This window comes from Grammomys surdaster, unplaced genomic scaffold, assembly GCF_004785775.1.
Source record: "Grammomys surdaster isolate TR1022 unplaced genomic scaffold, NIH_TR_1.0 125951, whole genome shotgun sequence".
In the NCBI taxonomy this organism is placed as follows: domain Eukaryota; kingdom Metazoa; phylum Chordata; class Mammalia; order Rodentia; family Muridae; genus Grammomys; species Grammomys surdaster.
The window spans coordinates 4,533,647-4,553,460 of record NW_021620772.1 but is presented as its reverse complement, the minus strand read 5'-3'; the positions used below and the strand labels follow the sequence as shown (position 1 = coordinate 4,553,460).

Here is a 19,814-nt window from a genome sequence, read left to right as displayed (position 1 = left end):
TCTCTCTCTCTCTCTCTCTCTCTCTCTCTCTCTCTCTCTCTCTCTCTCTCTCTCTCTCCCCCCCCCATGTGCTCCCTTCTAATGGTATACTTGAGAGAAGGTTTTCCATCTGCCATTGTTAGTGAGAATGTTTTCCCATCCAGGTTACAATTTCCATTGAAATAGTTGCATACAAGTATCCAGAAGTTAGTTTATTGACTCTTATTGCACTTCTGGGTATCTAATAAATAATGTATTAGCCTGATGGATATGTGGCTACCTAACTATGGAGCATGAAATATGCACTGTTTCTCTAATACACTGTAGGGAGACCTGTTTATAAAGTATTTAGTATTGGTTTTATAATGCACTGTTGACAACAGGAGACCACGAAGCTCAAAGATCAATCTCATTTTGGCCCACAGTATTAATGCTACTTTATAAAGCTCTATGACAGGTCACTTAGACAGTGGTCCTTACAGAAAGGACCCTGTTAGGAAGACTGGTTGTAGTGGCTGCCAGCACAGCAGATAAATGTCTTTGTCCATGTCCCTGAGGTGTTCCTTCGGTGGCTGTTGATACTGGCCATGTGATGGAACTCATCATTTCCCTGGTCTCTAGAGGGATTCTGGACTAAAAGTGCTGAGTTCTCCTAATGCAATCCTCACTAATTGGGTAGAGAGTTGATGTGACTTTGGATCACATGGGCCTGGAGGTAGGAGTTAGCAGTAAGGGGTGGGGTGACTTACCTCCTCAGCTTTGTCTCCTGTCTGCTAATGAAACAGTATTCTTAGACATCTCCTCTTTCCTTCATTCAAATCATATATGTGATACAGTTCAAAGTATTTCCAGTTTTTGTTTGCTTTGGGGAATTTCGTTAGCCAGGAGTAAACTTACAGCCATTAAAAAAATATTCTGTACATACTTAGAATTGGGTTTATGAATAAATAAAGATCAAATAATTTTGATCTAAAATCTATTCTTGGTATTTTTATTTTACATGAACTCATCAGTATGGGAATGTATTTGATCACTATAGTTCCCTAAGTTCTGTTTCCTACGGGCCTGTATGTTCTGGAGCATGGCATTATTCTCTGCATTAAGAACCCCTTAATGGTTTTCAGTATTTTAGTTTTCAGTGTCAGTATTTCCAACTCCTAACTACAGTGCCTTTAAAAAAAGATTCTTTAAAATTTAAAATTTAAATGATAAATCTTTCAGAGAGAGAGTGTATGTATATATGCACTATGTATGTATGTATGTATGTATGTATGCATGCATCAAATCCCCTGGAGCTATGGTTCCAGCAGTTGTGAGCCATCTCACATAGGTACTGGGAACTGAACTTGGATCCCATGCAAGAACAGTACATGTTCTTAACCTGTAAGCTCAGTGCATTGTCTTAAAGCTACTTGACTGAGAGGAGGTTTCTAAAGTACTTTCAGAGGCAACCCTCTCTGCCGTTTGGCATTTCTTCTGCTATCTCATGGATTCTGACCTTCACTGTGCCCTTTTGAGTAGACTGTTCCCTTTCTTTTCTCCAGTTCTCTAGTTTGTGCTCTTAACTGGACTCGTAATATCTGGGTTTCTTTTTTAAAAAAAAAAAACATTAAGTGTATTTATTATTGTTTTAAGTAAAATATAATTACATCATTTCTCTCCATTCCCTTTCCTCCCTCTAACAACTTCCATGGCCCCACCCTCGCTCCTTCTCAAGTTTCTGGCCTCATCTTCTTTAATTGTTACAATATGGCAGGGCCTGAACAAGGACAATGTGAAAAAAGTGGAAGAGGGAAATCTCATGGGGTCCCAACCCCAGACAAAATCTACAGGCAACTAAGGGATGCTGAGAGACGTTGTCTTCCCTTAGGAAGATGCCCTCTAATTGGTTATTCAATGCCAAGTGTCCACTGAGTGGACTGAGTAGGTTCTGTTTATAATTTTACACACACACACACACACACACACACACACACACAAACACCAATTCCTGGGATTTCTTTTTGTTTTTGTGGGTTTGAGACAGGGTTTCTCTGGGTAGCCCTGACTGTCCTAGAACTCACTCTGTAGACCAGGCTGGCTTCAAATTCGGAGATCTACTTGCCTCTGCCTTTTGAGTGCTGGAATTAAAGGGATGTGCCATCACTGCCTGGCCTTATTGCCTGCATTTCTTACCATGGAAGTTTTTCTATATCATTCCTTTGGTGTCCGAGGGATTTTTTTTCTCCCTTCAGGGAACCTTTTCATTTGTGTTCTTACCACGTTCTCTCCTAGGACCCTTTATATCATTTTCCCTCTGGCTTAAATCTTCAATATCCTTCCCTCAACTGACTTTGTCCCCTTAGCTTACTGTAGAGTTTTCTTTTTAAACCTCCTGCAGTGGAAAACAAGCTGTTTGTTCCTAAGGACACTTCTTTAAATCCTGCTAACTTTTCAAGCCACATTTCTCGTACTTTGTTTTCTTTCATTCGTCCAAAGACTATTTTACTGTTTCTGCCTTGTTGTCTTTACAAATGAGATATTCTTTACTCCTCTGACCAAGCTTGACTGTATTTCTCTAAATCATTTTATTCTCATTTCTGTAGAAGGTGCTACCAATCAGATCCCTAGTGTCACACTAGCTCTTGTGACCCACATATTTTAAAAGATTTATGTTTATCTTTAGTCTTGTGTATGTGTCTGCACCCTGGGAGGGGTGTTGTGTGTGCACATGCATGCTGGTCCCGACGGAGGCTGGAAGAAGGCATCAGATCTCCTGGAGCTGGAATTACAGGCAGTTGTGAGCCACCCAACATGGAAACTAACTTGGGTTCTCTACAAGAGCAGTATGCTCTTAACCAGTGAACTATCTGTCCAGCCGCCTTAGACGTGTCCTGGCTGTCATTCTTACCTCCGCAATTTCATCGTCAGAGTGTTTGGCTTTTTTTCATCAGCCTTACCTGCTTGTTATACCTATTTATTGTAATAGTTCCTTAATTGATCTATTAGCTTTATTTTATTCACGTTTTAATGTATTGTCCTACATGTACTTTCTTTTAAAATGCTAACAATCGCCCTGTGGTAGTGCTGTCTTTTTGTAGACTTGGCTGGTAGCTTGATGGATAACAGAGTAGCAACTGAGAGTGGACTGTGGGACTCTTACCCATGGTTTGTCGTGCGTACATCCTCTCATTTATTAATGCTTCATCCACTATCCACACTATACTCTAGTCAAACTGGATCACTCTTCTAGGGGAATATTGGTAGTTTCTTGGGGCCCAGAACAAAGGCACCCTTTGCTTAGATGCTTGCTTTCCCCATATCAGTGGGAGGGCATCCTTCCCTAAATCATAAGGATCTACTACTGCTCTCGCCTCACCACAGTCTCTGTTTATATAAGGTCATTTTCATGCATGGCTTCTATTCTGTAGTAGATTATAATCCTGTGAGCAGGGATCATGCCTTGTTTTGGTGTTCCCCAGAGCTTCTTGTACTTGGTATGCGAAGCTTGATAAATAATTCTTCAACAGTGACTAAGAAGGTTTATCATGATTTTCTTGATAAGTAGCAGAAGAAAATGGAATGGGTTTTGGCTGGAGTGTAGCTCAGTGGTAGAGCTTATGTTCGACAGCCCAGGTTTCAGACACCCACACAACTACCCAGTCCCCCCTTAAAGAAGAGAAGCTTGAGTGCAGTGCTGGTTTGGCTTCTTATCAGAGTTATGCTTGTCCACAAGAAACCCTGAGTTTGGTCCCTCTGTCCTGTTAGCCATCAGTGAACTATTCAGTTATTCCTCATTGTTGTTCTCTTATAATTCATGTAGTTAACTGTTGGTTGCTATAAACCTTAGTAATTAACTCTTTTTAAAAGTGTTTGTGTGGTGAGAGGAGTATGTTACATTTGCAGTTTTTAAGATAAAGTGTCTTGATGTAGCCAGGATTTCTGTACAATATTGCCTGCAGACTATATATAATTTCCTCTTCTAATCTCTCAACAGGCACGTTTTGTGCCCTCCCCGCCTCCAAATTGCCTCAGTTACAAATCGGAGGGCAGACTTGGTGATCAAGACTGGCAAGCACATTTTAAGGTCCCATGCTGTGGGGTTGATCCATCTCAACTTGAGGTATGTTGTCCTTTCCTATTTAAGTCATTTAAATATGCTCACAAGCTTTGACTGTCCTATTGAAGTTCATTCCCACATAAATATTCTTTATTCCACGCCCTTACTGTCTTTCACACTCATGTGTAAGCTAGGAAATGAATGCATTTACTTGCTTCTCAACAGTTTTTACCTCTGAAGATACTGTATGAAGTAGGATTTTGTGGCAGTTATATGAATGATTTTGATTGTGATGGTGTCTTCTTTTCCTTCATCCTCCCCTTTTTTTCCTTTTCATTTTTTACACATAGTTCTAGGGAAGATTTATTGTAATCGTCACTTTTGAAAATGGATGTATTATGGTAGCAATCGTTAAGAATTGAAATATAACATATATATGTTTTATACACACACACACACAAACACATACACAAACACACACATACACAAACAAACACAAACACAAACACACACATACACACACACAGACTGATAGTTTTTATAAGGTGAGCATAGCCAGGACATCAGCTGGACGGACAGACAATGCAGCTGTGTGTGAAAAGCTTCCTGTCTGCTTGCTTCCAGCTGAGGTCCTACACCAGAGGCCCCTACTCTTCTCATTTAAAAGTTTTAATTTGGAAAACCAACCAGAAGTCGTATAAATTCTCTTTGCATCAGTGTTTTTCATTTAAATGTGTATGTGTGGGCTTATATGTGCATTTGTATGTATGAGTATATTTATTTTCGTGTGTATAAGTATAGAGCTTGTATGTGTTTGTCTATGTATGTATGCATGAATGTGTATGCATGTATGTGCTTATATATGTGTTTGTTAGTGTTGTGTTTATAAAAAGATAAAGAGTATGTTCTGTGCGTGAGTGGAGAGGTATGGGGGAAGGGGATGTCTCAGTGGGCCCATGCCGAGGCATCTCTTCTCCCTGAAGGACCAGTCACACACTGATATAGCATAGAATAGAGTTTATTCAGGGCATGGAGAGGGGAGCCAGGAGGGTAGTAGAGGCAGAGAGAGAGAGGGAGTAGGGAAGCAGAGAAGCAGAAAAGTAGAGGCCAGCCATGACCATGTGGAGAGAGGGGGAAGGGAAGCAGGAGGGGCAAGGGGACAGAGAGAAGCTAGAAGCAAGAGATCAAGAGATTAAGAGAGAGAGGAGAGGGCAAGCAGCCCCTTTTATAGTGGGCAAGCCTACCTAGCTATTGCCAGGTAACTGTGGGGAGGAGCACACCTGGCGGTTGCCAGGTAACTGTGGAGGTGGAGTTTAGACAGAATACTAACAGTTAGTATGTATGCATGTGTTTGTGCATGTATGTATGTTCTTGAGTGTGTTTATGTATGTATGTGTGTGTGTTTGTATGTGTGTGTGCTTGTGTGTATTTGTGAATGTGTGTATGCTTAGGTATGCATTTGTATATGTATGTTTAAAATAGTCGTGGCATTATTCTAAAATTTCTCTTTTTTAATTTATATTTTTAGGTTTGAGAATTACACATATTATTTCTTGTGTATCTTGTTTTAATGTGTTAACCTTAGAGTGTTACATTTTCAAATAATTTTAAGGTATTGAGCTCAGCCTGGTAACATGGTTTTCTTGTGTAGAAGTGAGTCTCAATCTTCCTTCTTGCCAATAATTTAAACTATTATTATGACATTTTTACTGGCACTGCCAGCATCTCAGTCTGCAGTTTTTAGAAGGGAGTAAATAAAAACATTAATATTATCTTACAATCCCACCACTTTTGTGGTCATAGGGAAGTAATTCCCCAGTGCACCTCCATGCCCCAGCCTGTTGGATTTTTGTTTTTATTTTTATCCTCAGAGTCACTTAAGGAAAGACACCACTGATTTTTTAAGATTTTCTCAAAAAAAAAAAAAATCAACTGTAGCTTGTGGTAGTAAGAAAGCCTTTGTCACTGCTTGTACACACAAAAAGATTAAAGTCATTTTTCAGTTTTTAGATCAACACAAGATAGTACAATGTTTGATCTTTTGTAGGCATAAGATTTGTACTGACTGAAAATGCCCTTTTTTAATGTGAATCTTGATTCCATGGGATTCAGCATTCCTTAGCATTTTGTAAACTCCCTGATCTCCTGCACCTACTGCATCTGTCCGTTTTCATATCTTTAGTATCCACGGATTATACCATTTGAGGGCTTTCTTGAAGTGTGTTCTGGAGCTCAGCCCTGACTGGGGTGTCAGCAGATACCGCATCTCAGTCAAGTTAGACAAGTGTCCATTGGAGCACTTTCTCTCCTTTTGGGTAAAGCTTTTAGGGAATATTTTCCTAAGGGGAATGTTAATGTCACTGTCTGAAGTGGCTGGAACCTTGCTTAGGGAGGCTTGTGTTCCTTTTCTGGTCACATAAAGATACTTTTAATGCATAAGATTTTCTCTGTCAGTATTGGTCACCATTTTTCTTCTTCTTTCAGTACATAGCAGTTATTATTTCTGTCTTGTGCACTGATGTGGTTGGTGTTCCTGTGAGTTAACATCTGAGTATTTAGTATATCCATAATGGTTTGGCAGAAAACTAACTAAATGAAGGCATGGGTGCACTTATTTAAAAATTGGACCATGATCTTGTTCCCTGAAATCTTCAGGCTGTTCTGGCTGAAGCTACTATATGTTGAAATGCCCAACTCAGGCTTTCAAAGCCATCTGGCATTTATATATTGTTACACACACACACACACACGTATATGAATATTATAAATATGAAGGAACAAGTGAATTCTAACACAGACTTTTGGAGGAGGAGGGTCGGGATTGAGATGCCAATCAAAGATGATAATGTGAAATAGATTTTTGTTCTCCTTTTCATAAAGACTCTTTAAGCTAATTTTAATTTAGCTAATTCATGGATGCTAAACCTAAATTCTTGACTTAAAGATTTTAATAGAAAAAGTAATAGACTGTATAGTTCAGATCGTTTACCATGACACTTGGTTACATTCAGTTGTTGGCATGCATGAGTCATTTTTTTTAAGATGGGATCTCACTCCTGTCTGCCTTGAAACTCACTACGGAGATCCAACTGGCCTCATATTCACAGAGGTCTGCCTGCCTCTGCCTCCCAAGTGCTGGGATTAAAAGTTTGAACCACCATGTACCCACTGCCCGTGCATCTTTTTAACCTGAATTAAAGACTGCTAAATACGTGCTTAACTCAGTCATCTAATAAACTGAGACAAGAAAAACAATTGCTAAATAAGCAAATTTTTCCAGGTCCCTTAAAATTTAAACATAAGGATCCATGATTACCAGATGTTACTGTTTGGGAACATTGGCAATTGAAACAGTCTTGTCAAGATAGCAATGGAAAGAAAGAGACTGGAAATCAGTTGGCAAGCGAAGATTTAGGTGTAAGTATTAGGTGAATCCTAATTGTAATGATGAGTCTCTTTCCATTAAAGAAGACAATTCATAGAGGTAGGTGGATGTCTGTGAGCTTGAGTTGAAGGCACTCTAGTCTACATAGTGAGTTCCAGGGCAGTCAGAGCTATGTAGGAAAACCTGTCTCAAAACAAAACAAAGCAAAACCAAAAAGATAACTCAGATCTTGATCTTTTTTATTATTATTCTTTATTTTTATGATTTTTATTGGTTATTTTACTTATTTACATTTCAAGTGAATAGCAATATCAACCAACAAGATCTTGATCTTAAGTACTTTTTATCTCACTTCCTTTCTTTTCTCCACAACATTCACATACATGTGTTTGTGTATTCATTGTATTTGGATTTGTATGTTTTAAGGGAAACAAATATTTTACTGTCCTCTCATCAAATTGTATTTGTGAGTTTAGAGAAAACAATAGACATAGATAACTGTATAATTATAAAGCAAACACAAAAATTGGAAAAAAATTAAACTTGAAATTATTATTAGCTGTAGTTTTTTCTATTCTTTATATGGAGTCTAAATTGTTCTTCCTTAACTTTGTGTTGGAAAAGAAATGGCACAAGAAAGCAGGGATTGCAGGCTTCACAAGGGGGAAAGGCTGCTGTCAACCTCCTTCCTTAGGAATATGGAAATTTGGGTGGATTATCTGTTCAGAGGAGTTTTCCTTTATTAATTCTTTCTCCTTTTTTTCCACTTAAGACATCTGTTAACATTTCACACAGACCAACAGATGTTGCAAAGCAAGTCCCACACTTTGTTCTCAAGAAAAATGACATTTCCTCAATTGCCTGCCCCACCTCTGTGACTGAGCCCAGCCTGCTGCTCCTGCATAATTTGCATATATTAAGTTATGTGCCTTGATGCATTAGGAACCTGAGCTTTTTTTAACATTACTCTCTATGTTAAAGTTGGATTTGATTAGTGACTAGTGTACATGTTGCCTTAGCGTCCGGAGAGAGAAAACATTAAAGAAGGAAAGAGACATTTGAGAATGACAACCTGATTCTGTACCCTGAGATTGAATAGCCAGTTAACATTTTCTTTTCTTTAAAATAAATGAGTTACAGAAAGCTCCAGTTGTTTCACCATGAGGAAGTGCTGATTGTCATGCGATGTGGAGCGTCATTTTTATTATTTTGGCAAGAACAGGGACAGTTTTGTCTTGACAAGCCATTAGATGAATACCAGCGTGTGTCACATGAAAAACCACTGATCTTTAACCCAGCTCTGTACTTAACCAAGCTTTGGAAGTGAATTGTGACTAAAGGAAGAGCAAAGGCCAGCACACTGTCATTACAGATTACAGAGTCTGCTAACTGCGACTGAACTGAACCCAGGGAATCACAGGTACCGGCTCTGTAAGCCACTAGAAGTCCTGGGGATGCTTCTTAAACTGTGTACACAAACCATACATTTATTTTACATTTGTTTAGGATTTACGTTGTTGTAGTCATAGCTAGGGGGAAAAAGAAAGAAGGAGAAAAGGAAAAAAAACAAAGCCTTCAACTGCCTTCTCAGTGCAGAGCCTGAGCATCTTAGCACAGAACCATGATCTTTACAGAGCTTCTGTGTTCCCAGTCACAGAGTCACTTTAAGAAAGCTCTGAGTTGTAAAGAAATTAAATACAAAGAAGAAAAGCGAGCTGGGCATGGTGGAACACACCATTAATCCTAGCACTGGAGAGGCAGAGGCAGGCAGATCTCTCAAAATCAACCTGGTCTACAAAGCGAGTTCCAGGCCAGCCAGAGCTACATGATGAGACCTTGTGTGTGTGGTGTGTGTGTGTGTGTGTGTATGGATGGAATGATGAGTTATGTTCCCTTAAACAAACAAACAAACAAACAAACAAACAAAAAGCAACACAATAAACAAACTAGTCTACTCCAAAAGTATATGCAAAACAGCATTCTTTGGCATGGTCCTTTAGTACTTGTGACTAACTTTTGCATCAATGTGTAGTTTTTGAGAAAATAAAAGGAAAAACCCAAATTCACCTCACTATAAAATATTAAAAAGATAGTAACATTCTAAGCAATCACTTGTGGGAATTACTGCTTACAGGGCTAACAGCAAAGAACACACTGCCTTCCTCTGTTGGTGGAATTTCACTGCACCTCCCTGTAGTCTTGTTATCCCACACTAACTGAAATGCAAATTCTTTGTAACTAATTGGATCTCATTGAGGGTACAAGCACAGTGTGTAGTTATGTGCAAAAAGGTTTTTAAAAGTATGAATTTCCTGTAATTACAACTTTTAATTACTATCCAAAGTATGTGCACATAGTGCAGAGTTAGTATATATGCTTGACTTTTTAAAATATTACTTAGAAACATGACTGATGAAATGTTTGTTAAGGTACCTGATAAAAACAAATGTTTAATTGTAGCATCTGTACATTAAATTTTAGCTATTTTTTTTTAAATTAAGGTTTAGGATTTAAAATCTTGAAGCCAGTTGACTATACTGATTAATAGTACAGTTTTTTTTTTAATTTCAAATGTTAAAATGTCATTACCCATTTCCAAAGCTGTTTCCCCAACATTATTCTGTCTCCTGGTCTTACGTTATTGTTGTAAAATGCATTTCAGAGTATCTGTGTGTGTGTGTGTGTGTGTGTGTGTGTGTGTGTGTGTGTGTGTCTGTCTGTCTGTCTGTCTGTTATTGCTATGTGTTATGAAGAGGAGTTACTCCTAATTCTATAGTTTCTTCAGGACCTTAAGAGTTCATTGGTGGACCTCTCAGTATACACAGCCTAACTCTCAGTCTCAGGGAATGTGAGGAGCTTCATGTGACCTTTCAGACTTGTGATTCCCTAATCTGAAGTATATGACTTTGAATCAGAGAAAAAGAAAGCAATAATTGTGAAAACGATGTTTATTCCAGTGGCCTTGTTGTAAATAACTTGGATACAAATAATTTCAGACAGTTACTCTGTAATCTTCATAGTGTAGAGACAATGGAAAGCCTCCTCAGAAGATATCTTGGTGCCTTGGTTTTGTTGTTTGTTTGTCTTGGTCCTGAGTCTTTAGGAAACGATTCCAGTCTCTTATTGGCTAGAAGACTATCAAGGTTCTACATTTTTCTATGGAAATGAGTGGCAAGTTCACATAACATATTTTGGGAACTTCTACAGGGGTCAGATGTTTATTTTCTAAAATTTCTTAAAAGAATGATTTAAAACATAAAATATACAAAGCATACTAAATGTTGTAGGTTTGTGCTTCATTTTAACACATTTATCCATGGCTAACTCTTCTGGCTGGTGTCTGTTAGTATAACAAAGCTTTTACTCTTTTTAAACTGGTTTTAGGAATTAGCTAAGATTTTGTTTGACAAAATCCATCTAGGAGGTACAGTCCTGTGCAATTGTGATTTTTCTTGTGACTCTTAAGAAGCGATCCTGATGTTTTTAAGGCGTGGCTATGGCAGGAATATTTAAGTAATAGTTATGCTGCAGACTTGTTCAGTTAGACCTTGCAGTCTGAGAGAGACCAGTTTGCATACTCTGGGTAGCATTTTGTCAGAGGACTGTGGCTGGGCAGAGCAGATTTGGATGTATTAGCTAGTCAACCTAATAACCCTGTACAGACTGTATTGATTTTCTAGGGGAGAGTTTATGAACTAAATAAACTTGGGGTTGGTGTCTTAATAAACTGCTTCTCTCAGTCTGTCACATTTAGTTATGGAGCTGTGCAGTTTAGGGGGAAAAAAGGCTAATTCTGTTACAGATTGTTCACAGCAGGGTCTCCAAATTAGCCCTTTGTTTTGTAATGCCACCTTGCTTGGGCTCGCGGTGAGCACATTTCTCAGTTTTGCCCTAATGAGTTGCAACACTGATAATGTGGCTGATGATCTTTCATTGATTTCACTATCACTTGCTTGTCTGGTAATTGATCCGTTGCTGAGCCTCTAGTTAATTATATCGGCTTTGACATGGCCCGATCCATGGGGAATTTCAAGTCTTGCAGAATAACAGTTTTAATAAAAGAGTCTATTACTGCAGGTGCTTGCTGCTGCATGCCAGTTGATTTTTGTGGTGTGTGTGTATGTGTGTGTGTGTATGTGTGTGTGCACGCCCGTGTGCGTGTGGGTTGGGGGGAATACCTGGGAAAGAAGAGGATCTCAGAACTGAGAAAAAAGGGGTGGGGCTGGAAAAATAGGAAGAGGGAGTGAGGGAGAGTGGGGAAGAAGGAGGGGAAGAACAAGGAGAGAGGGAGAGGGAGCAGAAGAGGCAAGAGAGAACAGGCAGGCAGAGCGATACAGTGCTTGAGGGGAGTGAGGAGGAAGCTTGCTATTGACAGTGTCCTTAAGCCTCCCACAAATAACAGCCATTAGTGGGAAGGTCAGGAGCTGAGCAGGCAGCTTGACTGAGGCACTGAGTGCCACTTCAGAAATCAAGAGGCTAGCAAATTTTAGAGGGAGTTAAGTGGGTAATAGCAGTAAAGGTACAGTCACCGTTGACAATTGACTCATGGGGCTTTTCCCGCCCTCCCCCTCAAAAGAATATTTTTATTGACCACAGGTGGACTTAATATATTTTAAGGCAACAATTCTTTGGGTTCTTGTTCGTCTCCTTTCAGATATTGAATTTGCTTCTTTTGAGACTTTTTTGTGCTTAATGGTGGTGAACTGGAGGGAAGTTTAACAGAAAAGCTTTCAGGAGATGTCAGTTCTAGAAGGGAAGGCACATTTGTGTCAACATAGTGTACGTTTGCTCATCTTTTCTCATTGTCCACTAATGACACAAGCTGCCATCGAAACGCTTTTCTGTTTCTTTTGTTGTTTCTGAGAGGAAGGTTTATTGTTATTCTTTAGTTAAGAAGGAGCAAGCAGAGTGCTACATTTGTCCTCAGTATTTGTAAGTGGCTGAAGATTAATGTTCCTTACATTTTAAGTTTAGGAAGGATGGCTTTTTCCTGCTGACTACTTTTATGAGATGGCATGAATTTAGCTTTCCATTTTGAAGTTACAGTGTTTATGTACAGTGGATTTTGTTGAGTTCTGCTTTTCCATAAATAAGGGAGATAAATACTATCTAATAAATGGTTGTTTTATTTCAAAACTGGTTTAATTAAAAATATGACCTGCTATCAAGGTTATATTTCATCAGGCAAGGAAACATTATAGAATTTTCCATAGAGATCCTGAATGAAAAATGGAGTTTTTATATGCATTACTTTTTGCCTGAAATAGGACAGGCTTCTTTTTTTCTTCATCTTTTGCCTTTTTTTTATGATTTAAAAGGTTGATATAGATGCCTTACCTGAGAACTTTAACAAAGGATTTTATTCTGCTTGTGAGCTTTAAGAAAAGATATTCATTTTTCTTCTCTGCCTTCAGTGTCTCTCTACTTAACCTTCAGTTTGGTAGTTAATGGCCTGAGGTGCTGGATATTAAGTGGTATATATTTATTTTTGCATATGTTTATTGTACGTCGTCCATGTTTAACTGGTAGCTTTGCTTGTTCACCCTTTAGAATATAAGGTCAAATCTCTGTATATTATTTTCTCTATGAGTTTATATGTGGTTATAAATAGCCCAGCATTACAGTGTGACTTGTGGCAGCTAATATTTAAAAAAAAAACAAACAAACAACTGAGCAAACTTTATGTTCTCCTCCAGATGAATACTTCACTTGCTTCCAGTGTAATTAAGAATATTTAAGTGTCATAGTTTTACAAGTGTTAAAGAAAAGACTGGTGCTGGATATAACATGTTACAGCAGAAAGCATTGTTGGGGAAAATTCCCAGGGAAGGGCTCTGGCTTTCCCTGGCCTTGTGGACAGTGAGCGTGGCATGTTGTGGAGTACGCAGGAGTGTGTGTCTATCTGTGTATCTGGAGAGGGGTTAGTGCAGAGTGTCATTTGGTGCCTGACAGTGGAACAGTGCAGTTGACTCCTAGCTCTGCTATCCAATGACATGCAGTGGCTGAGGGTTTGAAGCTGATGGTTGGGTCTCCAGTGCTGCCTGCACACCTGACAGGCAGCTGTTAAACCGAGCAAAGGCAAGCTAGGGGAGTCACAATCTATGCATAAATGATAGGGGTATCTGTGCAGAAGGTGCGAAGGAAGCTCTGACCCCCCTCCCTCCCCCAGATCTCCCCCTTCCCAAATGAAATGCACAGTTCAGCCAGCTTCTTAACTACACTATACTCCTGCTACTGGCTGCCAAGAAGCTCAAAAAATCCACCTTCACTTTTCAGTCAGAAGAGGCAGAAGTGGACGTGAGAGAAAGAGACACACAGAGAGACAGAGAGCCAAAGAGGGCAAGAGACTTGACTTTAAGAGACTCCTGTACTGACAACTCCATGCAGTTCGGAACCAGAACGACTGCGGCTGAACCGGGGTTCATGGGGACATGGCAAAACGCTGATACTAACCTCTTATTCAGAATGTCCCAACAGGTAAGTTACTTTCAATTTTTTTTTAAAAAGAAACCTCGAGTTGTTATGTGCCCTTTTCTTCCTGCTACTTTTCTTTCTAAATGTTTTTGAAATTTAAAAAAAATATACATATATATGTATGTTGTCATTTCTGTGTTACTGGAATGTGCAGTGTTACTTCATGGCTTCCCCAAGGGCTCCTTAAGAAAAAGGGGGTAAAGGACATCGAAGTTGGAGAAAGCAAAGGCATTTGTTGCAAAGTTTCACGGTGTACAGCCTAGGTCCTGCGAAGCCTTAATTTATGTCTTTGTTTCCCGCTAAAAAGAGAAAAAGCCACTACTCAACAAATGTATCTTTCTGACTCTTGGTCAAAGTGTCTGCTGTCTCGAAGTAGGGCTTGTAACCGAACAGTCATAAAGCGCGGGCCCCTCATAGCAGCGGGTCTGACTTCTGGTGTCTGGAGCAGCTGGACTCAGACCTGAGCGAGGCTCTGCAGGCTTCCCTGCCGGCCAGGTCACCCCGAAGGGCGGCAGGCTGCGCTCCCGCTTGCTCTCGGCCTCTGTTCCGGCTCTCGGTGGCTTCACTCTCCCCGTGCTCCCCTGGCCGCGGCACAGCCCGCTCGGCTTGCCACCCGCCCGCCGCCCGCCGCCCGCCGTCCGCCGTCCGCCGTCCGGCGCGGTGCACTCACACTCGGCGCTGCCCTTGCGTTCTCCCAGAGCCGCTTCTCGCTCAGCCGCCGCCGGCAGCTCGGCTGCTGCCCTGCCGGGAGAGCCGCCCGGAGAGCGCCATGCCAGCGGACGGATAATTAATCACCCGCAGCCGCCCGTACCAAGCGCTCGGTGATTTGCGCCCTGCGCGCCCGGCTCCTCTTGCACAATTGCTGGCTCTGCGGCTCCGCGGGGGAGCGAGGGTAAGAGGAAGCGAAGGGGAAACAACCCAGAAACTTTCCTCTTGGACTGTGCTCAAGTGAGGGAGGGAAGTTCCCTGGTGCCTCCCTCCTAGACACGTCTTGCTTTTCAGAAGCCTACCCCAAACCCATACAAAGCAAGAGTTAGTTTATCATCCACGCAGCTCCAGAGTAGTACTGACAAATATACTCGATGTTAAGTAGATGGCGGTTGTTTAAAAATTGGTCTTGTCTCCACTCGTTTAAAATAGTACAACTGCTATTTAATAGACCTCTTTTGTATGTAAGAGTTCGCGGAAATTAAATACTTTGGGGAAGATTTTTAAATGTTTGGTAATGAAATACAAAAAAAAAAAACCAATTTTCAAGACTGTAAACTGTCCCAAGTTTAGAAATAACCTTTGCCAAAGAGAGTGCATAAAGCCCAGCTCTTGTAACATTTAATTGGTAAACAGTTTTATCACACAGTTTTAGATAGGAGAAATGTATTTGAATAAGGTGTATTTTGACATCCTGTAGAGGGACCCTGATAACTGCTGATCCAGTAAGCTGGGATTTAAATGCAATCAACATAAACCCAGTAAGCAACTCTTTCTGTGCAATCCTTTTTTTTTTTCCTGAAAAGTTCCTTTCTTGTCTGACAGAGATGCTCCTTGTCTCTGCAGAACGCTTTTCGAGGTGTTTTTCTGAAGCACTTTTCTGTCTGGGTGGCTCTCTTGTGGTTTGAACAGAGTGTGTTTTCACTAACCTTAGAACCTAATAACTTGTGTCCCACTTTAAAATTTAGATGTCACCAATCCGGGTTTTCCTTGAGTTAGTGGGAGTGTATATGTACATGCCTGCTTTGAAAGGTTAGATTGCTTTAGGTTTTCCCCTCTAGTGAAAAAAGAGTTAATAAAACAGATAGAGATAATGATCAATTGATAAATGGCTATTGAACCTCATAGATGGTGGTAGCTTGCTGCTTTGGCACTAGCCCATTTCCAAATAGATTTGCATCTAAGGAGACTTTAAGTGGTGGAAAACATTTAGGATCAAAAGAAATAAAAGCAAATTACACAAAAATGAGTCAGAATTAGGAAAATAATTTAAATCTCTCATGGAGAAACTTGTATGATCGGCCCATCTCAATGTTTTCTGTGTGCCTGTTTGTGGGGGATACAAAGATCTGTGTTGTGTGTACCTGTATGAATGCATGTGTATGACGAGCATCAGTGCCTGTGAGGACAGTAAGGACACAGGGAAGGCATTCCTGCCTAATGAGCAGATGATGGCACAGAACACTGTGACAGAGGATGAAAATCCCAATCTTAGAAAGTATTGTGATTAAACCATTTTACTGTGGTTCCCTTATTATTGTAGTTGTCGTTTTGGTGTTGTTAGTGATGCCTCCCATATACTTTCACAGTTACTAAATATTTGGAAGTCATGTAAGAGGGAGTATGCATTTACATGTGTGTGTGTGCTTTTCTTTCTCTTTCAAGATGCCATTTCAGAGTGTGTAGTCTTAAATTCAAATCTTTCTAAATATAAAAGTCTGTGTTGTGCATGCTTAATGTGTTTGTTTTCCTTGTGTGTAGTGGATCAGCAGTGTTGGTTCAGAGTGTGTGAGTGGGGGAGAGAGAGAGAGAGAGGGAGAGAGAGAGGGAGAGAGAGAGAGGGAGAATATAGTAGTAGTTCCTGAAATGCTATCTCTTAAAGTCAACAATTTTGAGGAATAATAGTTTCAATACCCACATTAAGCCAGCTTTTGCTAAAAATAAAGGTTTTTTTCTAATTTAATCAAGTACTCGAATTCTATATATCTTTTTTTTGGAACAAAAAGGCTTTTCTGTTTATTATTTATTTATTTTCTGCTTACAATTTTAATCTCTTAAGTAAAAATTTAGCTCATGGAGTGAATGAAATCTGTTAAGTACAGTTTCACACAGTTTTCTATAGTAGAATAAAAGCTGATATTTCCTTGACTACCTCGTTAAGCATTGGACAAGACTGACTAGTAGAGCCAGTATAAGATGTTTAAAGACTGAGCTGTAGAGATCTCACCACATACGATGTTAGCTACAGAAAACATGCTTGGGAATGTCTGATGAACGCTGAAGTTTAATAATCTAGGTCTGTGTCTTCCAAAGGTAAGCTAGGCAGGGGCATAGAACAATCTGTATCTTGCATGAAGTTAGATTTCTTTAACTGTAAATCTTTCCTTTTATCAAACATTAAGAGATGATTTGGCTTAGACTCAGTGGAGTTAAGTCTGCTCCCCTTAAAGCTTTAAATGGAACTTCCTGACTTCATTTCCCTACCTTACATTATTTTCTCTAAAATCAAAGAGTGATTTGTTGTTGTTTAGAAAAATTTTATTTTCTTATGGACAGACACTTGAGAACCTTGAAAGATGTAGATATTGACTATTGTTACTGAGAGTTATGGATTCAGTTACAAATTGATAATGTCCAAAACCATTTTCTCTTTTTCCTTATCTCCTAAAGCTGCAAAGGTTATTTTTCTCAGGATACTCTCATAAGGTATTGTTAAGGTAGGAGGGAGAAAAGAGCATGGTTTTGGAAGGGGTGTGTGTGTGTGTGGTTTTTTTTAAACCAGACTTTGAAAGCTGATTTTTCTACATATTTTGTACATGTTTATGCATTTGAGAAAGTAGCAAATAAAATCCTTATAACTTCCTCTGAGAGAGGGTATAGTCCTATCTAATTGAAATATTTTTCAGAAATGACACTGTACAGGTAATGGTGATAGTGCACTTTTCCTGTATTACTAGAGGTGTTTATACCTTTTATTATTGCTCAGGTATACGTAACCTGTTTCAAATAAAATGCAGATCTCTTAATAAGGTCTCTTTGCAGAGTAGAGTGAAATACTAACTTAGAATTATAAATGACGCTGTGCATCATTATGAAGTAATTTAGGATTCAACCAATGATGTAACAAAATTAACAACATAATTTCATTGTGAAACTGTGTCTTATTAAAGAACAACTGTCTGACATTCTCTTACAGTTGCTTTATTTAACTTCATGCAAATATTATTAGTAGTGACATTTTTCTATTGTGTATTAGATTCTCTCATTAGCATGATGTGTTAGTTATCACCAGAGAAATCATTTCCTAGATAGGTGAGGGACAAAATTGAGAAAGCTAAAAATTAAATCAGTGATTTACATTAATACCAGACCATCTGCTCATCAGAGATATGACAGTAAACTTTTTGACTAGTATAAAACCTAGCACTTCTCTGAGAAGTGATTAAAAGATATATAAAAAATGTATAACAACATTTTTGGAATTTATTTGCAAGAGTGCTCAATACAGATTTTTCTTCCAGTAGTCTTTTACTACTTTCAATTCGTGACGACAAACATAGCTCCAGTCATAGGATTTGTAGTTAAAATGGAAATGATATGTTTTCTTTCCTGGTTTCTAACCCTCCAAAAATAATTTGAACATCTCTAACAATTTTAAAGATTCACATACAGCATATTTTGTTTGTCACGTATCTAAACTATGTGCTGTGGCTTGGTTGTTCTTTGTAGTTCATGCAATATATTTTTATTCTAAAGCTTCTTTTCAAGACTAGACATTGCTTTTCCATAGGATGAATAGTCTTATTTAGTCAGATCCACAAGTAAAGCAGTTGCTAGTTAATGGCCTTTGAAAATGACTTTCACTGTGAGGCAGCATCCATTTCTAGGTTTTCCTATTTTCTCTTTCTTCCTTTTTAATATGTCCTCCTAATAGTTGGTGTATTGGGGTAATCATGTCTTACTTAAAAAGGACTAACTCCCCAAAACTTACCCTTATGTTAAAACAGTGTTTATATTTGATGGCAAATAGTTTTAGCTTGTTGAGTTAGCATGCTGCCACCTCTGTTTTAGTTCCTCTAACTTGAGAGGTGATGTGCTTTATTTTGAAGTGTTAATGATACTGAAATTGAAATGTAATCCTTGACATTCATTTTAATATTGTAGCATGCATGTAGGAATATCTGGATATTTGTCATAGTAGTATTGGAAATTGTAGGAAAGTGGTGAGTACCTGTGTGTCAGCCTTTCCTTCCAACTTGGTGTTAACATGCAGACTTCACTTAACAGCTCTGCGTACTGTATAATGAGATGGGAATGTAGTAGACCTTGTATGTCTGATATTCCATGTGTGTGTTATTGTAACGAAGCATGCACAAATAGATTCTCAGATGTGTATACATATATATAAATATACATATATAAACAGGTGCATACATCAGTTTAAAGTTTATTTCCAACATGTAGCACTTAAAATGAATTTAAGCATATTTGGGGATCATTTTTAAATTATTTTTTCCAATTATTTATTCGATTATCTGTAAGCAAGTAGCTTTATGGGAATCAAGTAATGCAACAGGACAGACTTAGGCTTCCACCGAAATACAGCTTCCTACTCCTGTGTCAGGGATAAGACCCATGACAGTTCCTCCCTTACTAATTAGATGCTGAGCAAGGCATCTCTGGGAAGTTGGGACAAAAGTGAATGGGTCACAGCCAAGGCAGGATTGCAAGGATTCCGTGATAGTGAAAGCATTCAAGTTTGCCAGGTCGCTGTGACACAGGAGCTGATTCCAAAGGAACAGCCCGTTACAGATAGTGAGATGGCGTCACAGACTTCAGTGAAAAACAAAACCCTAGGGTTTCTTCTTTCTCTACTTACACATTGCACACACTGTGGAGACACAGTGGACATTGCTCTGGTCAGTCTTCAACTAGCACATGTAGGTAATGCCTGTCTACAGCTAACTTGGTAATGTGAACTAGAATATATATGTCTCCTTTACCCTATATTCATAAATGAACTACAGTGGTTAAATTGTTTTAGGTGCGAACTCCGTTCCCCTAGAGTATAGAGAGAGAACTCTGTGCAGTAAGGAAAAGAGTGAATCAGTGACTCGTTGGATACCTTTTTCAGTGAAAGTCATTTTCTCTAGAGCTCACTGTTTGCTGTTGTTGAAAGAACATGGGATATAATGGTCCCAGGAGTTCCCTTTGGAAGGTTTGGATCTA

General features: G+C 39.2%; 1 protein-coding gene across 2 annotated transcripts in view; it reads left to right on the top strand.

The window, feature by feature from the left end:
• The window catches only part of Bnc2 (basonuclin 2), a 334,323-nt gene that overhangs the window by 49,438 nt on the left and 265,071 nt on the right, over nucleotides 1-19,814 (top strand). Inside the window, exons 2-3 of one of the 2 annotated variants that reach the window (XM_028753637.1) lie at nucleotides 3,956-4,081; nucleotides 13,680-13,880. In XM_028753637.1, the coding sequence (XP_028609470.1) occupies nucleotides 3,956-4,081; nucleotides 13,680-13,880 (327 nt within the window). Of the gene's footprint in view, nucleotides 1-3,955; nucleotides 4,082-13,679; nucleotides 13,881-19,814 lie in introns of those variants that run through there. The other variant, XM_028753638.1, reaches the window with a different exon arrangement.